Source organism: Schistocerca serialis, chromosome 7, assembly GCF_023864345.2.
Source record: "Schistocerca serialis cubense isolate TAMUIC-IGC-003099 chromosome 7, iqSchSeri2.2, whole genome shotgun sequence".
NCBI classification, from domain to species: Eukaryota; Metazoa; Arthropoda; class Insecta; order Orthoptera; family Acrididae; genus Schistocerca; species Schistocerca serialis.
The window spans coordinates 608,115,127-608,138,355 of NC_064644.1; the positions used below are offsets into that span (position 1 = coordinate 608,115,127).

The 23,229-nt window shown below is 41.9% G+C and overlaps 1 protein-coding gene across 1 annotated transcript in view; it reads left to right on the forward strand.

Annotated features, from left to right (window-relative positions):
• LOC126412682 (AP-2 complex subunit alpha) overlaps positions 1 to 22,762 on the forward strand; it is a 322,697-nt gene extending 299,935 nt beyond the window's left edge. The window contains exons 18-19 of the mRNA XM_050082389.1: positions 4,546 to 4,750; positions 20,992 to 22,762. Coding sequence (XP_049938346.1) covers positions 4,546 to 4,750; positions 20,992 to 21,069 — 283 coding nt within the window. The 3' untranslated portion in view covers positions 21,070 to 22,762. The remainder of the gene's footprint in view (positions 1 to 4,545; positions 4,751 to 20,991) is intronic.
• The last annotated feature ends 467 nt before the right edge of the window (positions 22,763 to 23,229 follow it).

A 23,229-nucleotide genomic window follows, 5' to 3' on the forward strand; every position in this document is an offset into this window, starting at 1 on the left:
GAACTTAAGTACAGGGTGACACAGAAAAACGGGAACATTTCCACATGATGAAGGAAATAAATTGTATTCATAGTAGTAATTGAAACCTTACAACTTTACCATTTACGAAATATTGATGGCATTTATAATTTTTTAAAAATTACATCCTGTAGATGGTGTCCTCCTGTATGAATACATTGGTGAAATCTGCTGTTCAGATTCCTCGTTGACCACTGCAACATCTGAGCTGGGATACTGTGAATTGCATCCTGAATTCTCTGTTTTAACTCATCAAGGGTTTTTGGTTGTGTCATGGAGATTTTGCTCTTCAGGTAGCCCCACAAGAAAAAATTACAAACAGATTAATCTGGCGATCTAAGGGGCCAGGGAATGTTACCGAATCATGAGATCACACGTTGCCAAACAATTCTCGCATGTATGTCATTGATTGCCATGCTGTGTGTGATGTCGCTCTGTCCTGTTGAAACTAGGCTTCTCGAATGTTTGGAAAGTTGTCCAATGCAGGAGTAATGAAAGTTCATAACGTCTCCACGTAGCGATCGGTATTGACAGTTACTGTGTTTCCCTGTTCATTTGTGAAAAAATATGGTCCAATAATCCCACATGATGAAGTACCACACCCTACTTTCACTTTACTAGCATTTAAAGGGCACTCATGGATGTTATTAGGATTTGTTTTTGCCCAGTAATTGTAGTTCTGTTTATTCACATAACCTGTGAGATGAAAATGAGCATTATCTGACATCCACAACTTGTTTACAAATTCATTGTCATTGTTTTTTTGTTATCATTTGTTGACAGAATCCTAATCATAATGAGTAATCATTGTCCTTAAACTGTTGCACTATCTGTAGTTTTACATCAGGATGAAGAATTCTGCAGACACCTTACTGGGACATTCCAACCCCTGTTGCTTGCTTATGAATTGAATGCCGTGCGCTGTGTAAGACAGACTTGTGTACAACATCAGTGTTGGGTGGAGAACGCACACTTCTTGGTCGCCCTGTTGGTTTCTTCTTGAGGGTAGATCCAGTCTCTTCAAAGTTATTAATCCAACATTTTATCGTGTGTTTCAACAGAATGGCATCATGATGTCCTAAATTATAAAAAACGTCGAAACGCTGTCTGCACCACTATCAAACTGTCATTGTTCTTATAAAATATTTTTATGACTAACGCACGCTGTTGTCCATTCCACTGATCCAGGATTACTGAAGTGGTTAACTGTATACTCTTTAACTGTCATGAACCCGCAGTGCTCCCACCTGCCCATGGCTGCCACTTCTCATTTCAAACATTCTCATTATTCTGTGTCACCCTGTACTTACCTCAAAAACATACCCCTGCTCACATTCTTGTGGCTTCAGGAAGAGGCCACATCACATATGTTTTATATCAACAGTATGGCACTTTATACCACACCAATAACGTGAACTGAATCGATGACTGACAGAAGCTTCACTGAGAAAGTGTAGCACCACATCTGGTCTTGAATTGTAGGGATGGCAACGTGGCACCATCACATGGCAACCTTCACAAATTCCAGATCTTGGATTGGCACTTTTGCACCCTCCACATGAAATGTTAGGGACATTCTTTAGCGGCCTGACAGTAGTGGAAGCCAACCCGAGGGTAGATCAGTTTGGGTTTGGAAGAAATGTGGGAACACTTGAGGCAATGCTGATCTTAAGATTTATGTTAGAAAATAGATTGAAGAGAGATTGTGTGGATTTAGAGAAAGTTCTCAATTAAGTTTACTTGAATGAGTAAGAGGGGCAGATGCATGGAAGAAGCTGAATGTAACTATCTTCAAAAAGTGTGAAGGAACCTCTAGCTCCAAAGTTTTACAGACAAATACGACTTTTAGTTATTGTAGGAACAGTGCTGGAGAAGCTGCTATGTGGTAGCCTACAGGAGAAAAGATTTCTTCATGGAATGAATGCCAACAATTTGGATTCAGAAGTGGGAAGTCAACAGATGCTGTAATGAGCTGATAAGACTGAAGGAAAAAAAACTCTGCATAAATATGTTGTAGCTGTTATGGTGGCCAGCACTTTCCCGATCACCTGATATACCTGGACTACTCACAAGTGTTCTAAAACTGTTTTTAGGGTCTAGTGTCAAAACAGAGAAGCAATTCTATCATGGCCATATCTTTGCAAAAGAAATTTCATAAGGTTGCCCTCAGGGATCTTACAGTGGCAGTCTACTGGGATCTGGCACACAGCTTGACATTGAGAAAGCTGAGTGATAACGAGGCCTTATTTGTTCCAATATAATTCCAATATGATAACGAAGTGGTAGTAAGGACTAGCGGCATATGCTGATGACCTGATGATCATTGTAAAGGGCAACTCGAGAAGCAACTTGCGATACAGATGCAATAACAAGGAGTTATATTATCTGTTGAACCTGTAAAGGCAAAATAAATGCTGTTAAATGTGACCATTTCAAGAGACCCAATCATGAAATTAAGCAATAGGTTCATGAATAGAAAATCTGTCACCAGATACCTAGGCATCTTTTTTGGATGAGCAACAAAATTATAGTGCACATATTGAAGAAATGAGTGACAAAGGTGGGAATTCGGTGTACAGTATTATTAGTACAGCCAGTTAAGATTATAAACTGCCAGTGCAGACGGTAAGAACGTATCATAATGCCATCTTAATTGCGAACAAGGGGTACTGTGCAAGTGCTTGGGTGCACAGACTTCTGCTCACTACACCAGTGTGGGTAGTTAACAGAGTGCTATGCAGAATACTTCTTCGGTTAAATACTGTTGGTCTGTGTCAGTCGAGTCATTGCTGGTAAGACGTGGAATATGTCTACTCGATCTTCAGATATGAAAAAAGCAGTAGTGTATTGGCTGAAGAAAGAACAAAGCCGCAACTGCTGGATTTAATAAGAATATGAATCACAAGCAAATATCAAATTCACAACCAGATCCTCCACATGTTGCAGAAATGATAGATGATGCCCAAATGACGAGGTGCACCTATAATTTTCTTCCATATGTAGAAACCTGAACCCCTCGGGAGGCTTGGCACTGCTTGAGAGGTCATGGTTCTTATACCACCTACCAACATTGAATTGTTCAAAGACAAACTTTCAGATGTGCCTGCAGTGAAGGAGGCATGCCGGGGTGTACTATAGGGAGGACATTAGCTATATGCTGATGTTTCAACTGATCGACAGCAACTGAATCAGCACAGAAGACTTGATGCAAGAAGATACTGTGTTGCGAGGCAGAATGGCAGATTCTGGATAATATTTCAAGAAAGGATTGGGTAGCGTGTTACCTCACCAGTCAATCCCTGCTATGGGAGGTTGTGATAGAAGATGAAGAAATGAGGTTTCTGACAGATACAGCTGATGAGCAAACAGCTCGTGCACAGCAATTTTATCAACATCAGAATAGGAGAGCAGCCATGTTCCATTTCACTACCCATGGAACTGGAAGTATGGTGGCATGGGCTGGCATGTTGCTGACTCTATGCCAGCAGCAGTGACACTCCGTTGGAACAGAGTATTTGTCCCCTGCAACCAGGAAGACGACAGTCCTTGGAAGAAGCAGATGCAGAGCCCACAATGCCCTCCACAGTGGCCAGTGACCAGCAGGTTGTTCCTACAGATTGGGGAATAACAAAAAAGAGTACATTGTGGACTGTGGCACAAAAGAACTGCTGTTATTACTTACTGTTGAAATATGTTTGAATTGTTATGGTGTTTTTTAGTGGTGGATAAAAGGGGAAACAAGGTATAGTGGTGGAGATAGTGGAATTTGGAACTAGGTGCAGTTTTATCAACAGTAGGAATAGTTACGGTGTTGCGACATTTTATTGTGCGGGATGTAATATTGCAGATTGTATCATTAGTTGCCAGTGTAAAGCAAAAAAATTACTGCTGATACTAATAAATTGCATAATAATTAATACAGTATATGTTTAAATGTAACAAAAATGGCTCTGAGCACTATGGGACTAAACATCTGTGGTCATCAGTCCCCTAGAACTTAGAACTACTTAAACCTAACTAACCTAAGGACATCACACACATCCATGCCCGAGGCAGGATTCGAACCTGCGACCGTAGCAGTCGCGCGGTTCCTTAAATGTAACAGGCTACAGTGTAAATAGATAATATTCATCTCATTCACAAATGTTCTTTTTTATTTTAACTAGTCAGTAAAATCCTGCATTCTCTATGAAATTGGTAGAATACTTATTAAGGAACATTGAAAACCTGGAGACCATTGTAACTGCTATCAACAGGTCCTCAGACCACTATTAAAATCAGTTTTAATTCAGTTTTCATGATAGTTGGCATTCTTGATTGGACTCTAGTATGATTTTCCACAAAACCCTCAAATCTGCCTTAATGGTGAAGAATTAGTATAAAAGTTGTTTAGAGTGTAGTGGTATATAAAAGGCATCAATCTTGTGAGTGCCTGTAGCTTCAGAGTTGGAAAATTGTAGGGTATTTATTTTTGTGTAAATATTGACAAATCACATTCGACTTTCAATTTAACGACTTGTTTTGCAGTAACCAACAGAGGTCCCAAAAAATTTTTAAAGCCTCTACACCAATGGATCTGACAGCTGTTCGGACAAAGTTGGCGGGTTTTGGAATGCAGTTACTCGATGGAATAGACCCCAATCCTGATAACTTTGTGTGTGCGGGCATCGTCCACACGCGGACGCAGCAAGTTGGATGTTTGCTGAGGCTTGAGCCTAATAAACAGGCTCAGGTAAGTAACTCTGGTTGTTATATGCTATGTCAATGGGTATGCCTTGTTTGCTATCAAATTAATAAAAAAATAAAATGCTGATAGTCTCTGAAGAGTTGTTCTGGTATTTACAGAATCAGTAAAGTGATGATTTTACTTTATTTGATCATGATCTATTTGTCTGATACTGATGCTACCCCCACTTCTGTCATTAGCTACAACATTGTTCTTACTGTCAATCATTGCCTTAAATATTAAGTGGTGTGAAGGTAGTTATTAACTTCTGTTAACTGCAGTGCTCTGGTCTTCTCCTTAAAACTAATGCCTAATATCTATGTACATCACATGCTCATTCTTAGCTGGATTAGTAATTAATGATGGGTTGTTGGATTGAGAAAATAGTGAAATTGAATGCTGCTTTGGGCAGATTATAAATCTTTAATAACAGTTATGCTAATTCCTGTCAAACTGGTATCAGATTTTTTATGAAGTAACTTTTCTTCTTGGCTGAATCAGTTATCTAATACTGCTGTCACTCTCACTGTGTTCCGTTAGCTTGTCCATATAAATTATTTAATCCTACAAGATAGTACTCAACCTAACTTTGTGCGACATACATGTACATAAATCATGACAGCCAGCACAAAACTCACTTGCACTGGTTGCACTGAGGAGGAAATCGTGGAGATTCTTATGGGGAGCAGCAGTGAGGGTGGACTACTTGAATTTGACGAAAGTGACAGCTCTTTGTAATATATAGCTGACGAAACGAATTGGTTTTATGTATTCACCAAGGAGAATACTCCCGAATCAGTGCCTTCTCGAATCTCAAAGTGGAAAGATACTGGATATGAAGAAATTTATTATTTCTTAGCTGTTTGTCTTCTGATGCCTCGCGTGAAAAAACTGAAAATTAGCGAATACTGGACCAGAGATGTTCTTCTAAATAAGCCAATTTTTAGTGAACTCATGTCAAGAGACCGCTTTTTGTTCTTATGAGAATGTAACAGTCCAGTGACAGTTCTGCCAATACTGGACGATGCAGATTATTCAAAATTAGGAACATTGTCAATAAAGTTCGTACAGCTTTCCATTGTGCATTTAATCCACATCAGAAACTCTTCAAGGTTAAAGTTTGTTATTATTCAAAGGACGCTTATCTTTGAGACAATTCATTCCATCGAAACAGAGTAGATTCGGTATAAAAACATTTGTGTTATGTGATTGTAAGACTGGCTATGTCTTGGATTTCATTGTTTATACAGGGGCATCAACAGAAAGTGAGTTCCACAATTTGGGGGAAAGTGGTGACATAGTGGCTACACTTATGAAGCCCTATTTGGAAGGTGGACATACCCTCTACATTGATAACTGGTACTCAAGCCCAGACTTGTTCGCCTGGCTTCACAATCATGGGACGAACGCATGTGGTACTACCCGTAAGAACAGACGCAACATGCCGAAACTTCAGAAGAAACTGGAACATGGAGATATTCAATTTATGTGTACTGATACAATGCTTCCTATAAAGTGGTGTGACAAAAGGGAAGTGTGGATGTTGACCACATGTAACACCACAGAAATGGTTGACACAGGAAAGATTGACAAGAATACTGGAGAAAAAATTAAGTAACCATAAAGCATTGTAGATTATAACTTAAATATGGGAGCAGTTGACCGTTCTGATGATATGCTGCTTAGCTCTGTTGGATGTATACAGAAAACAATGAAGCAGTATAAAAAGTTCTTTTTTCACGTTCTAGATCTGTGTGTTTTAAACACTCATGTCCTGCACAGATCACTAACAGGTCGTAAAATGACAATAGCAGAGTTTCATCTGTCACTGGTGAGGGAACTTAGAGAAACGTATTCGTTAGAGCGCAGAAAAGCTGGCAGAGGAAGGTGTTCTGATGATAATCCTCTAAGATTTGTGGGAAGGCATTTTCCAGACATTATAACAAGTGAGCAATCCAAGAAAAGTGCGCTAACGCGTAGATACATTGTTTGCTGGAAACAGAAAGTGTGTCAAGAAAGCGGGTACGAAAGCAAAACTTGCAAGGTTTCATTGTATGTCGTACCCTATTTTGAAAAATACCACACAAAACAGAATTACTAATTGCAGCATAGAATGAAAACAATAATGCTATTAGAAAAAAAACTTCAAAAACGAAAAAAAATTATTAAAAGGGAAAACAAAATAAAAATGTTTTTAACTTCACCAGTGCCGGTCCAAAGCCCGGATCAAAAAGGAGGATTGGAAACGTATTCACAAAGTGTAAAAGTAACGCCTAAATTTACAATTCATGACTTTGAATTTTCTCTATTAGTGAATTTAATCTGTTGACAAAAAGAGATTTCCCAACTTTCAAATGTTGGAAAATCTGTTGAATACTTATGTGCAACAATCATAAGTATTGTACAAATTTCATCAAAGAAACAAAATTATGCATAATCGGGTAATTACAAAGCGCAACAAATATTCGGGTAATTCAGTGATGCAAACAGTAGGCCATGTGAAATTTCTTATCCCACCGGAATATGGATTTAAAGACGTGAAGTAAAACTGTTCTTACCGTTGCTCACAGTAAATTTCGATGTTGTAGTGGGATATGAAAGATGACCTGTACGTCGCTTTCTCCTATAAACGACGTAATACGATGTTCTGAACAACAAAAATAACATACAGTAATCTATAATCTATGGCTTATTTTATTCGTTCTTGAGTTAGTACGGTGAGGAACGCATAGATAAATGCAGACATTATAAACGGGTATCCAAGAAAGAACAATAAACTATTGATGTAAAGCTAACGAATCACGTCGCTTTTGGATTAATCTACAAAAATAGTGCAAGAAAACTACAAGCAAGATACCATTCTTGGTGACGGAAAATAGTTTTACCAGACAGTTTGATTCTGTAGTAATTCACCTGCAGGGGAACTACGTAGTGAGAGCATTTGCGAGTATTCTGTATCAGCCGTGAGAGGACACAATATTTTGCATGGAGTCGCAGTCACTGCAGAAATATTCAGCACAGGGCGGGTGGGCCAGCGAGGGTCGAGGGTCGTGATCCCACCACCACCACCACCCAGTACACTGGCAACTATAAGCTTTGCCAGCCCTCCCCTCCCCTTCCCATACCTATTGAGGTGCAGGCAATGCCTAGTGAATCCCCATCTACTAATAGACCCAACTGGCACCACTGAAGTGTGACCCATGCCCTCTGCCACCAGCACTCTCTCCAGCCCCATGTTAATGTGCCTAACAGCTGCATTAAGATAAGGCTGATCATGATGCTGAAACAGTTGCATGAAATGCACACCAGTGCCAACAGTTTGAGTAGCTATCTTTACCAGATCACCACCTACCTATTCCCCATCCCTCTCAAGACTGTTCCCTGCTCCATCCACTATCACTACCTGATCCTCCTCCGTAAAATTTCTACATAACTCCCCTATGCTGTCAGTCACCTGAGCCAACCCTGCACTAGGCTTCATAATGCTGGTGACCTGGTACTCACTCCCCAACACTTCTTGCAACAGGATATTGCCTATGCCTATGCCCATTGATCCTAATTGATAATTTGGTGGTTGTAATGCCAATTTAGAAGACTGAACAGTTTTTACATAATAGCTTGTATATGACATGGGTCATTTCACAGGTGGCTCTCCCTTTGATAGTATATGTTTTGCCAATTAAACGGCTATTACAGGTGGTGGTAGGATGGTGCATGGGGCAAGTCTTGCAGTGAAGACAGTCACAGGGATAGGAGCTCTGGCAAGAATATTGCGGAGATTGTGAGGGTGAAGGAAAGCTATTGCAGGTGTGGTGGGCAGAATTTCAGACAGAATTGATCTCATTTCAGGGCATAATTTTAGGAAGTCATGGCCCTATTGAAGTAGTTGATTAACACATTCCAGACAGAGTGATAGTGAGTCACCAAGGGTGTGCTCTGAAGCTGCTTTGTGGAGGGATCAGCAGTACCAGGATTAGATGTAATGGCCCAGGAAATCTGCTTTTTTAACTAGGCTGGCAGAGTAATTACATGCAGTGAAGGCTGAGGTGAGACTGGTGGTGTTTGCTGTAGAGTGTCTGCATCTGAACAAATACGTTTACCTTGGATGACAAAGTTGATTAAGGTGAGTAAGTAGGATGTCATATGTTTGGAATCAGGTGGGTGCTGAAAGAGGAAGTGTTCAGCAGCAGACAGACCATGTACATAAGAGATGGTGGTGTAGAGAGCGGTGGCATCAATGGTGACAAGCAAGGTGTGTGGTGGGAGTGGGACGGGCGTGGATTTCATACAATGTAGGGAATGGTTGGTATCTTTTATGTAGGAGGGGAGTTTTTGTGCTATGGGTTGCAGCTGTTGATTAACTAATACAGATATACATTAATGTCATCTCCCTATATACCAACATCTCCCATGTATGTGGTCTGTCTGCTGCTGAACACTTCCTCAGTCAGTGCCCACCTGGTTCAAACTGATGACATCCTTCCTACTCATCTTAATCAACTTTATACTTACCAACTACTACTTCACCTTTGAGGGGCAGACATACAAGCAGATCAGGGGTACGGCCATGGGAACCATCATACCTCCTTCCTATGCCAACCTTTTCATGGGTCACTTGGGTCTTTCCTGGGATCCATGTCTTCAGCCCCAGGTTTGGTTTAGATATATTGATGACATCTTTACCATATGGACTCCCTGTGAGGCTGACCTGCTAAAATTCCTGGAATCTCTGAATACTTTCTCCCAATTACATTTCACATGGTCCTTTTCCACATCCCGTGCCACTTTCCCTGATGTTGATCTCATCCTCACCGAAGGCTAGCTACACGCTTCCATCCCCATTTAACCTACAAACAAACAACAGTACTTACATTTTGAGAGTTGCCATCCTTTCCACATCAAACGTTCCCTCCCATAGAGCCTTGGCATCCGAGGCAAATGTATTTGTCCGGATTCGGACTCCCTGCAGCAATACACAACCATTCTCACCTCAGCCTTCACTGCACGTAATTATTCCACCAGACTAGTCAAAAAACAGATTTCCCGGGCCATCACATCCAGTCCTGATTCTGCTGATACCTCCACAAAACAGCTTCAGAGCACACCACATTGGTGACTCACTATCATCCTGGTGTGGAATGTGTTAATCAGCTACTTCAACAGAGCCATCACTTCCCAAAATCATTCCCTGAAAAGAGGTCCATTCTGTCTGAAATTTTGCTCACCACACTTAGCTTTTGGTCACCCTCACAATCTCCGCAATATTTTTGTCAGGTCCCATGCTGCTCCTGCACCCATCTCCCTGCCCTATGGCTCCTACCAGCTTGCGTGTCCTCACTGCAAGACTTGCCCTATGCACCCTCCTACCACCAACTATTATTGCTGTGTAATTGGCAAAATATATACTATCAAAGGGAGAGCCACCTGTGAAATGACCCTTGTCATATACAAGCTATTATGTAAACACTGTTCACCCTTCCACATTGACATGACTACCACCAAATTATCATTTAAGATGAATGGTCATATGCAGAGGGTCTGTACTGGTAACTCTCAATATCCTGTTACAGAGCGTGCTCTAAGACATGACACTCGTAATCTTGGTGTCTGTTTCACCACATGCGCCATCTGGGTTCTTTCCCCAGACAAGAGTTTCTCAGAACTCCACAGGTGGGAACTAGCACTGCATGTCCGTGGTTCTTGCCACCCATGTGACCTTAATTTACATTTATTTCTTCCATCTCAGCTTTTCTTCTCTGTAACTACTCTTTGTTTTACTCCATTTTAGTTTTCTACAGCTTTCATTGTCTTTCCCATCTATTTCTCAGCACCCCCTCCCACCTCTGTTACGTGCAATGCACTTAGCTACTCATGCATGATGTTTTACTAGTAATCTCTGTCTTACATATTACTCTGTCTTCCACCTTTAAGCTCTCAGGTTTGCAAATCTCATCCAATTCAGTCCCCAACTATCAGTCTTTTCTTCTCATCCTGTACAGTAAGTCTCACCTGACCTGCGGTTCTGGGTGACTTTCCCAAAATCTACCCCTTTTCCTAGACCTCTCCAGTCCTTTTCCTTCACCCTTATTCCTTCCCTTACAACCCTTCTGCCTGAAGAAGGAGCCACTGGCTCTGAAAGCTTGCCAATCACAACAGTCTCTTAGGTTTGTGTTCTGCCACTGTATGATGAGTAATTTTTTATCTATCCAGCTACATAATAGTTTTTACTGAATTTAATAATTTGCCATCCTTTATATGAAAAAAGCGAATTACGGGTTAAATTTTAAATAATTGTGAGCTCATATGATTTCTTAGTTTTCATGCAATACACTTTGGTATATTCCTTTTAAGGCAGTAATCTTTGCTGCATTTTATATTGAATTGAGAGAGTAATTTGAAGTACTAATTACTGAAGTAACAAAAGTTGTATTTGACAATCATTCTACATGAAAAAGCCTTGTTTGTTGCAGTAAGCTTAATATTTGACAGTATAATTTTTAACAAACCCATGCACATAGTTGTATGTAACTGATACTTAAAAAGAAACTACCAGTGTGAAAGAAACAACATACAGGGCTATTACAAATGATTGAAGCGATTTCATAAATTCACTGTAGCTCCATTCATTGACATATGGTCACGACACACTACAGATACGTAGAAAAACTCATAAAGTTTTGTTCGGCTGAAGCCACACTTCATGTTTCTGCCGCCAGAGCGCTCGAGAGCGCAGTGAGACAAAATGGCGACAGGAGCCGAGAAAGCATATGTCGTGCTGGAAATGCACTCAAATCAGTCAGTCATAACAGTGCAACGACACTTCAGGACGAAGTTCAACAAAGAGCCACCAACTGCTAACTCCATTCGGCGATGGTATGTGCAGTTTAAAGCTTCTGGATGCCTCTGTAAGGGGAAATCAACGGGTCGGCCTGCAATGAGCGAAGAAACGGTTGAACGCGTGCGGGCAAGTTTCATGCGTAGCCCGCGGAATAAAGCAAGCAGGGAGCTAAACGTACCACAGCCAACGGTTTGGAAAATCTTATGGAAAAGGCTAAAGCAGAAGCCTTACCATTTACAATTGCTACAAGCCCTGACACCCGATGACCAAATCAAACGCTTCGAATTTTCGGCGCGGTTGCAACAGCTCATGGAAGAGGATGCGTTCAGTGCGAAACTTGTTTTCAGTGATGAAGCAACATTTTTTTCTTAATGGTGAAGTGAACAGACACAATGTGCGAATCTGGGCGGTAGAGAATCCTCGCGCATTCGTGCAGCAAATACGCAATTCACCAAAAGTTAATGTGTTTTGTGCAATCTCACGGTTTAAAGTTTATGGCCGCTTTTTCTTCTGTGAAAAAAACGTTACAGGACATGTGTATCTGGACATGCTGGAAAATTGGCTCATGCCACAACTGGAGACCGACAGCGCCGACTTCATCTTTCAACAGGATGGTGCTCCACCGCACTTCCATCATGATGTTCGGCATTTTTTAAACAGGAGATTGGAAAACCGATGGATCGGCCGTGGTGGAGATCATGATCAGCAATTCATGTCATGGCCTCCACGCTCTCCTGACTTAACCCCATGCGATTTCTTTCTGTGGGGTTAAGTGAAAGATTCAGTGTTTAAACCTCCTCTACCAAGAAACGTGCCAGAACTGCGAGCTCGCATCAACGATGCTTTCGAACTCATTGATGGGGACATGCTGCGCCGAGTGTGGGAGGAACTTGATTATCGACTTGATGTCTGCCGAATCACTAAAGGGGCATATATCGAACATTTGTGAATGCCTAAAAAAACTTTTTGAGTTTTTGTATGTGTGTGCAAAGCATTGTGAAAATATCTCAAATAATAAAGTTATTGTAGAGCTGTGAAATCGCTTCAATCATTTGTAATAACCCTGTACTGCTTTGTATTCAATTTATGTAAATTTACAGAAAGACTTCCTACTTCTTCCATTGATGATAATGATGTTAATCAGTTTGTGATCCTCTACAGGTAAATGTCTAGACTTTACCATGTAACTGAAAGTTGTCCCCCTGCATTTCATTATCATTACAATCGTAATTACACCTTCCACTCCAATCTTTTCCCTGATCGTCTTGTTTGTTTTGTTGCCTCCCCCATTAATTTCTAGCATCCCTCAATCACCCACGGAGAAACCCCTAGTTTTTCATTTTAAAAAAAAAAAGTCAGTGTCCCGGAGCCAACCCTATTAGTTTACCACATACTCATGCCATTTTTACTCTTCTGCCCCCCACCCCCACCCAAACTGTAAAATTCCTCCAGAGCTGCTGCTAATAGTTATGTTGATACAGGTTTCTTCCCTCTCTCGCCTTTGTCTGAACTACCCTCCTCCGTATATTTGTAATTATTTTGTCAGTTGCTATTCCATCTCTTCTCTTTCTCCACGGATCTGTTTTCAAAACAGTGCTTCACTGTCCATTCTTTGTATGGTTGTTTATGGTTACTGATTGATTTCCGTAGTTATCTCGTCAGGGCTGTTTTCCCTATAAACGGTCATGTGTGTGTGTGTGTGTGTGTGTGTGTGTGTGTGTGTGTGTGTGTGAGAGAGAGACAAAAAATTGAGACACTCCTATCACAAACAATTAATTGCTCTTAACCTCACTCTTAAATTAACCCTTTGTCTGCTATGGATGAGTTAACTTGTAATAAGCTCCCCAGACACTGAGGACATGTTTAAAAGTTGCTTCTGAGTTTTCCCTTAAGCACTATTGATGTGTTTGTGCATACCGTTTCGCTGACCTTAACTCTGCTGTGGGTGAGTTAGTTCTGTATTTCAATGAACAAAAAAAAAGAAAAAAAATTAGTATCATAAAACATTTTTATGACCACATGTTTACTGATATATAGGGATGGAATTAGGCACACTGTGTGAAAACATGTGCCAGATATAAAAACCAATAACATGAGAATGAAACGAGATACTGTTCTGATCTAAGTTTTAAATAAAATTTCAGTACCTTATCTACATTCTGTACATAGCGATGAAAGAGCTAAAATCAACTGTACACAAAGTTCACATAGTGCATTTTTACCTCTGCAACCTCTTTAAAATTTTTCCCAATACTTTACTTAATTTACTGCAGCATGGTACCTATGACAAATAATGAAAGAAATTATTCTTTATTGACCAAAGATATTGGACTGTAAGGTAGGTATGCCAACATCAGATTTTTTTCACCAAATAATTTTCTTGAAATCAGCTGATTAGTATTTCATAGTGGCCACAACGCCATCTCTCAGGTTAGGTAGCAGTATTAGGCAAGCATCACAGCGACAACTTAGCTGTGCTCATCATGGAATGCAGAGTATACGCCTGTAGCCGTCAAAGGCTTACGTTGTTTAATCTGTAATTGTCATTGCCCTTCAACATATTGCCAAGGAGGTAGGCTGTGAATGCAGTTTGTCATCACAGATGAACCCCTCATCTGCTCTGACCTACCAGCTGCTTTAATCTGGGGTCCCATAGCTCTTCTGTGGGTACATGGGTGGTGCGCATGGAGCCCTGAGCCATTGCAGCCTTCTTCTCTCTGGGCTGCATTCCCTTCCCTATATGCAATCCTTCTGATCCTGATTCCTCCCCTCCCCTCTTCCTTCCTCAGTGTTTCCTTTGATGACAGTCTGGCTATTTGCTCGGTTCTGTTATTCCTTTTTGCTCTTCTGTCTCACATTTGCACTCTTACCCCATCTTTCTTTGTCACCTTTCTAAAATGTTGCCATAGTGTGAGACATTTGAGGAAGAACTCCCTCCCTAGTCTCTCCAGCATGGGTTTGTGGGTTCCTTTCTCCCTCTGCCCTCCTGTCCCCAGCAGCCAGCCCATGTGATAGGGCTGTTATGTACCCATCTGGCTGAGCCCCCCCCCCCCCCCCCCCCCTCCAGGGCTAGGAGTGGTTGCTCATCTTTTTGGGGCATTGGAACTCGTTGCACCGCTATGCCAGGTGGCCCTTGCTGTGGCGGTGTAGTTTCCACAGGGTGACCCCTGATCAGAGTGGGTGATGCCAGGATGGACACTTGGTATGTGAAGGATGCTAAGCTCCACACTTCTGGCCACTCTTCTGCGGCCATCTCATCTGAAAGGAATGGTTCTCCATCTGCTTTTATCCCTGCCTCCTCATTCTTCCCCTTCTCTAGCCTTGAATTTCCCATTGCATGCCATGCTCGGGGGACCTGCAGCTGTATTCTGGGCGGAGTATCTCGACCATCTTACTCCCTCTTACTCCTCTCATACTTCTCTTTGATTTTATCTCTGTCTTATTGTATCTTGCTTACAATTGGGCTTCTCATTATTTGCCTTTTGTATCCTTCTCCTGAGGATTATTCCTGGTTCAGTACAAATAGACTGAAGGGACAGGTGACATCCCTTTAAGTCCAACAACCAACCACCCTTGCCACCCCCTGAGAAGAGAGCTAGGCCCGCAGGCTTGGGGCAAAACCCTTGTCCCGTTACTTGGTTTGTTCCAGAACCACTATGGGATGCAATGGGAGAGCTATGTGTGACAATTGTGGAGGCTCAGCTCACGCATCAGGAAATTGTAGTACACTTCCTCTGAAATGTGTAAACTGCTCCGGGGATCACCCAGTGTGGAGGAGAAAGTGTGAGGTTTACAACAAGGAAAGGAAAATTCAGGAGTTGAAATTAGAGACGCATATCGTATGGTGAAGCTAAAAAAGCTTTCAAAGATATGCGACCTGTGATTTTTGCTACTTCTTTTGCATCAGCCCTTAAGTCAACAATTGCCAAGTGTGATGCTTCCATGCAAACTCAGAACATAGCTTAAAGTAAGAGCACATGCACTTGTTGGTGTACCTATGGGGAAAACGCTGCACTTAAAACAGAAACCATTCGGAAGCTGTCAACAATGGGCTTACCACATAAGCCGCATGCCACTGCTCACCATCAGAAGCCTACTAGGCTCTCCCCTCAACCCAAGCAACCAACTTCTCCCATAAGTAAGGAAAAATGCCCTTAAAAAAATAGTTCCAAGCCAAAGAAAGTGGCAGTTAAACTTTCGGATTGGTGAGCTCGCTTCCTTTCAGTTGGGGACTGTGCTCTGAGGATGTGGACTTCCAATCAGAGGGACCGGGGAGATGGGAACCTCCTAACATTCCCCTTGACCTCTCCTAGGGAGAAAGAAAAGACCAATGACCACTAAACAGTGGTTCCCATAGGGACTTCTGCGTTGCAGTGGAATTTAAATGGATACTGCTCAAATTTGAAAGACGACGACCTGTACCTTGGTGGAAAGACGACTGTTGACTGGTCCAGGAGAATCAGTTCATCATCTGCTTACAAGAAACTTGTCTTACTCACTGACACATTTGCATTATGGGGTTACAGAAAGGACAATATTACAGGAGAGAGAGCTAAAGGTGCAGTGTCTGTTTTCATTGATGACTGATGCCACTCCTCTCCTGTCCTCGTACCATGACCATGCAAGCAACTGCTGTGTGCGTTCCAGCTGACACCCTTTAACATAGCAGTGTGTTCTTTTTATTACCCACCTAATGCTGTTTTGGATGCAGATGCACTGACAGAACTCTTGGGCACACCTAAGTCCAGTCCTCCTTGTGGAGGACTTCAGTGCACACAATGTGCTGTGTGGCTTCACTGCCACTTGCTCCAGGGGTTGGATGATCAAGCGACTTTGCCATTTTGAGAATATCTGCCTTCTAAACTTGAATCACATGACACACTTTTACACAGCTGCAGAGTCTTTTTCAGCCATTGACTTTTTTTTGTTACCCCAGCTATTGCAATCTCTGTTCACTTGGAAGTGGCTACGGATTTACATTCAAGTGACCACTTCCCAGTGTGGACCTGTCTGCTGAGTTGGACAGTGGCTGACAGGAGGCCACAAACATGGATGATACAAAGTGCAAAGTGGTTGCAGTACAGTCGACAGGCTGTTTTTGAACATAAGGATTGTGTACAGGAGACAATGGCCTATATCATTTGTGAGATCCAAATGGCTGCCATGGAGTCCATCCTCTAGTCTAGTAACGGCCTCAGATGATGACCTGGTGGAATGACGACTGTCGACTGGCAATCAGTGCCAGAAGAACCACTCCATGGAATTTCAAACACCATCCAACTATAGAAAAACTCTGCCTTCAGATCTGCGAGAGCACATGCAAAGCGAGTGATAAAAGAATGAAAGAGGGCTTCCCAGAAGAAATTCAAGACTGCCATTAATTGGTTCACTTCCTCTGTGCTAGTTTGGGAATTTAATAAGGTGGATTTCAGGCAAGGGCAGTACACATCCCCTTACAGCCTTGTCAAGTAATGGGGTCTTTGTGAATATGCCAGAAGACATGGCTTGGGTTTTAGCTGAACACTTTTACCGTGTCACTAAGTCATCCAGACAAGCTCCTGCTTTCTAGGTGTTCCATGGGACTGCGGAGATGAGGAAGCTCCATTATTCCTCACATAATGAGGAAGTTTACAACCTTCCATTTTCCATGTGGGAACTGGAATTGGTTCTTTCTGCAGCGGGAGACACTGCTCCAGGACCTGATGAGATCCATTATGCCATGCTGAGTCATCTGTGCCCTGAAGTGAAAGAACAGCTTCTCTTTTGTTTAAATCAGATCTGGTTCGATGGACAGTACCCGATGACTTGGAAGGAGGCAATATTAATTCCATTCTGGAAACCAGGCAAGGACCGTAGTGCCCCCAACAGTTAGAGTGTAGCCCTTACCAGTTGTATGGATAAGACTCTTGAACACATGGTCAACTGCTGCCTTGCCTGGCTGCTCGAATCCAAGGTCACATGATCTGCTCCCAGTGCCGTTTCAGGTGCTATCGTTCCACCCCTGACAACCTAATTCTACTGGAAGCAGCGATATAGGAGTCCTTCTTATGTTGAAACCATGTGGTTTGTGTGTTTTCTGTCTTAATCCTTTGGCAACTTCATGAATGGGGCCCACGTGGATGCCTGCCACTTCTTGTCCAATCCTTTCTTGAGGACCAGCATTTTTGATATCACATTGGCGATGCCTTGTCTGCTGCTGTGTTCAAGAGATTGGGGTTCCCAAGGCAATGTACTCAATGTCACATTGTTTGCCATCGCTATCAATGGCATTTTCTCCACACTCAGGAGTCCTGTCAAATGCTCTTTATTTATGGATGAATTTGCAGTCTTCTACTCTTCCGCTGATCATACAACAATGACAAGGTAGCTACAGCTGACTATTAGTAGGCTGGAAACCTGGGCCAGGACAACTGGTTTTCGATTTTCACCGGAGAAGACTACATGTGCACAATTTTAATTGTGCTCATCAAAGTTTTAACCAACCAGTACTCACAATGGGGGACAATATTTTAAGTTTTCAAGAAGCTGTACACTTTTTGAGTTTATTATTTGACTTGAAATTAACTTGGCTCTCACGCCTGAAAGACCTACAAACAAAGGGCTTCCAATCATTGAATATTTTCAAATTATGTTGTGGAAAAACATAGGGATCTTACTGGTCCCACCTACTAAAGTTTTATAGGAAATTTGTTCAAGCACGTTTCGATTATGGCAGTGTGGTCTGTGGATCACCGTGTATTTCCTACCTCAAGATGTTACATACTATCCGCCCCCAAGGGCATTTGAATATCAACTGGAGCCTTTCAGACCAGCCCATTTCAGAGTCTGTGTACAGAGGCAGGTGAACCACAGCTCTGGATTCAACAACGTATCCTTTTGGCTTGACAGGCACTGAAAATATCAGCATCACCTTGGTCATTGGCATTTATTGCAGTGGTCCAACCCACCTTCTAATGGCTGTTACAAGAAATCGGCCTCATGCGACCAAGCCATTTGGAATATGTACTACTGTGTGTCTCAAGGATCTGGGTCTATCAGACCTCAAAATACACAACCAGGCATGGAATGCATTGCTGCCTTGGTGTCTCCAGAGGCTCAAAGTGATTTTAAGCTTGACACATTACAAGAAAACTTGTACTCTAGATTATATTTTTACATCTTTGTTTTCGTCCATTTTAAGTACGTACCACAGTTTTATCACTGTTTATACAGATGGATCCCAGCAAAGGAATGTCCTTGGTTGTTCTGCTGTTTTCCCTGACAGGGCTTTCAAAGTGCATTTTCCAGAAAAACTTACAAATTATGATGTGGTATTATATGGCATTCTGATGGCACTAGAGGAGATTCACAGACATAACTGTACAAGGTTTCTTGTCTGTTCCAACTCACTTAGCGCATCATAAGCAGTTCACCAAATGTATCCAGTAGACCAGCTGATTCAGCTCATCAATGACTCTTACAGTAGTGCCAGCACCATGGCAAGGAAGTGGTCTTTTGCTGGGTACCTGACCCCATCAGGATACAGGGAAACGACATGGGTGACAAAGCCACCAAGGAAGCATGTCAGGGTGGTGCTGTCTGTCAGTGTACCGTGTTGCATACCATCGTATCATTTTTTGACAGACGCGTCATGCATCAATGGGAGGCTGCATGGTTGCAGGTGTCAGACAACAAACTGCGGTCACTCAAATAGACCACACAGGCATGGTGGACTTCATGTCAGCCTCACTGGTGGAAGGAGGTTCTGCTTATCAGGCTGCACATTGGACGTATCCCTTCAACACATGGCTTCCTTTTCCGGCAGGAGGATCCACCACTCTGTAAAGTTTGTGGTGTGCTGCTTTCAGTTCGGCATATTGTGGCAATGTGTGTCCTATGTACTTATACTGGGGCAGCCGTCAGTGTCAATCTTGCCATCCTTGCTGATACTGGCTCCAGTGTTATGAGAGTAGTGAAATTTTGTAAACTGTCAGGTCTTGTCCCTAAATTTATGGGGAAAGGAGACAGACTTTAATGCATTATAAACTGCTCTGCATGGGAGGACAGCCTTCGTCCCCAGCCATGAGACCGGCATGCTGACTTTTCACCAGGGTGCCAATGACCATGTTGTTGAGCGCTGATGTTCCAATCCGACAATGACTGTCTGGGCTAAGTGGTCTTCCACAGCCCTCATCCGACCCTTTCTTTTGCTCCTCTTCCTCTTCTTACAAGTTCTGTTTGACTTGGTGTTCTTGCTCTGTTTTCCTGTGCTTCTCTTGGTGGGTCCATGTATCTAATCTTTAATGTGTATTGTTGGGAGGATATGTCCCTTATTACAGTTTCTGCTTTTGAGGGTCTCTGGCTGCTATCTGGATGGGTCACCTTGCCCGTGTTTCTTCTGTTCCCCCTTATCTTATTTCTTGTTCCTTTCTGTAGGCTTTGTTCACCTTCGATAGACCTTGAGGTTTTCTTTCTTTGTATTTCACCCACTCTTCTTTGGCGCATAGTTTTTTGTTGCCTTGCCTGCTCCAGGTTGAAAGTACTGATTACCTTGTAGTTGGGTCCCTTTAATCCTTAAACTAACCAACCTACCCATTCTATTGGCACAACCAATGTACTTCAATTTCTCCTTAATTTATTTCTCATCTTGGCGTCAATATTGCTTTTAATGTGTTGATTTTACCACTCTTACCTATTTTTATGAAATGATCAAATATCTGGCGGACACCACCAACTCCAGATGAACTTCCTCTTAACCAAGGGGCAGATGACTTTGCTCTTTAATCTCTTAATCCCTAACCAACCAATCTTAAATAAAGTGATACTTAGAAATTCGAAAATATTATTACTGATAAAACTTGACTCCAAGTAACATTAAATATCTCTCTCCCCCCCTCTCCCCCCCTCTCCCCCCCTCTCCCCCCCTCTCCCCCCCTCTCCCCCCCTCTCCCCCCCTCTCCCCCCCTCTCCCCCCCTCTCCCCCCCTCTCCCCCCCTCTCCCCCCCTCTCCCCCCCTCTCCCCCCCTCTCCCCCCCTCTCCCCCCCTCTCCCCCCCTCTCCCCCCCTCTCCCCCCCTCTCCCCCCTCTCCCCCCCTCTCCCCCCCTCTCCCCCCCTCTCCCCCCCTCTCCCCCCTCTCCCCCCCTCTCCCCCCCTCTCCCCCCCTCTCCCCCCCTCTCCCCCCCTCTCCCCCCCCCCTCACCCTCCTCTCCCCCCTCCCCCCCCCCTCACCCTCCTCTCCCCCCTCTCCCCCCTCTCCCCCCTCTCCCCCCTCTCCCCCCTCTCCCCCGCCCCTCTCCCCCCCTCTCCCCCCCTCTCCCCCCCTCTTCCCCTCCCCCCTTTTTAAATGTGATCTGGACAGTTGGATTTTTTGACACACCTTATTGCTGCTGTTTTTATGTATAATGAAGTGTCATCTTTTTTGTGTTTCAGATGTACAGGTTGACAGTTCGTTCCAGTAAAGATTCTGTTTCACAAGAAATCTGTGACCTTCTGTCAGAACAGTTCTAGTCAATTCACACTGGTACTCTTGACATATGGGATCATGTTGGCGTTCGACCAGCAAGTGTAATTCAGTAACATACCAGTATGTGTGAAATGCATAAGGTCTGTAGATGGAGTCTTGCTTGCTTATATTTTTTGTAATATTGCAAGAAATTTTGCAAGAGCTTTTATGAAGTCTACTTTGGAATTGCCTGTCCAGTGCCACACTGTTGGAAATGAGATGAGGAATTATTGTTGCCAGGTGATGTGCACAGATTGATTGGTAAATGGAGGCATATAGCAAGTGGTAAAGCAAATTTTTAATGTATGTCCGTGTGTTCCGAAGTACTATTTGCAGAAGTATCGTCCCTTCATTTGCTATGTGTGTATGCAGTCCCTTTCCTCAAATTTTCCCCACTATGAAAGGCTGGTGGTTAGAAGCCCAGGTCATCTAAGTTTTAAGCAAGTCCTTTTGGACAGGTTTGACTGTCAACAATGCATTTAGATGGATGGAGCATTCTGTTGGAAAGTGTGAGTTGTTTAATTCAGATGGCTTAGTGTAATTATATTAAAAGTAGAGTTAAAGTGAAAAATGTATATATTTATATCAATTTCCAAATGTCGAACTGGTACTGTTGAAATATTTATTTATAGTGTTATTGGCTTCCTACTTTTGTTATGTTTATTCATACCCATTGTTGCTATTGTTACACTATTTTTAGTGTGTGTTAAAGGTCCCTGTACAGTTGCAGTTTATTTTGGATGCTGCTGCTACATAAAAAGACATTTTTGTATCTATCAATTTTTATTGCCAAAAGAAGCTATATGATCAGTTTGCACATGCGAAAATAAGAATCTCTAAATGAAAATTATGTGTGTATAACACAACTTGGAGTAAGTGTGTGTGAAAAGTTTTAATGTGATTCAATTCATAGTTTAACTTTTCATACAGTTAACTTTTGAAACTTGACAGGAACAAATGCAATGTTTGTAAAAACTTGTTTTTATTTGGCTTGTTGTACCTGCTCTCTCTGTACTAGGAAAGGGCATATCCTACAAGAATTTTATTTCATTCTGAGAGACAATAAGTAAACCAGTTTATTTGACAGTGTTATTTACTGTCGTCCTTGTATGCCATTAGTGAAAAAGAAAATGTTCTTGTATATCTGAAACTTCAAATTCATTCTGAACTTTGTTATCTCATGGTAAAGAAAAATTTACATTTACTCAATGTATTTATTGAAAAAGAAATGACACCATGTGTGCGCATTGGTTTTTCGCCTCGTGGTGCTGGAACTAAGTGGTAGCTCTCTGTGTGAAAGTGTGTGTGATGTGTATTTTGGTTGTATCTTTACATTTGTTCAATTGTAAAGTTACGAGAAGACTTATCATACGAAAATTCTCGTATTTCTCATTGTTACACATATAGGACAATTTTGTAGTTCAGAATGTCATTGTTTTGGTAGCTAAAGAGCATTTATTTTTAAGATTTTGTATAGTAAAAAGAATTATTAGAGATAATGTATTCAGTCTGGTTGAATACAAAAGCTCAGAAAATTTTGACTTTGCTGTGTTGTGTAAAGATAGTATGTGAGAGAAGTGTGTACATTAGTCAGTGGTATCTGTAATTTGGTTCATTCATTGAGATTCATTTGTGTGTATATGCATTTCACATCATGTATGAGAATGTATTGTGAAATTAAACAGATTGGCTGATCAAGTTAACTTCTTTTATGCACCATATATTATCAAGATGATATTAATAACAGTATGAAAGTCCAACCAGTACACGAACCAAACAATGCTTTTTGTACAGTTTAAACAGTAATAATATTACAGGAAACAATGAAAAGGTGGTTAAGCCACAGACAAAACATGCATTCCCCTCAGCACCAAATGATAGAGGTTGACCATTTTTTGAAACTGGTAATTGATTGGCAACTGTTAATATTTTGTATTATAGAAAAACTTTTGTTTGAACTATGATATGTACAGTTATTCATAACAGAACACAATAACAAGAACAGAGGAGTTATAAGTGTAGGAAAAAGTAACAACTCGAAAATCATGATTACTTGGCTGGATGCACATATTTGTTTATGTTAATCATCTTCAGAAAGTGGTAGTAAATTGTATATACTTGGATGGAGTATTTGGGTTTTACTGTCATTTTCTCTACCTCATGTT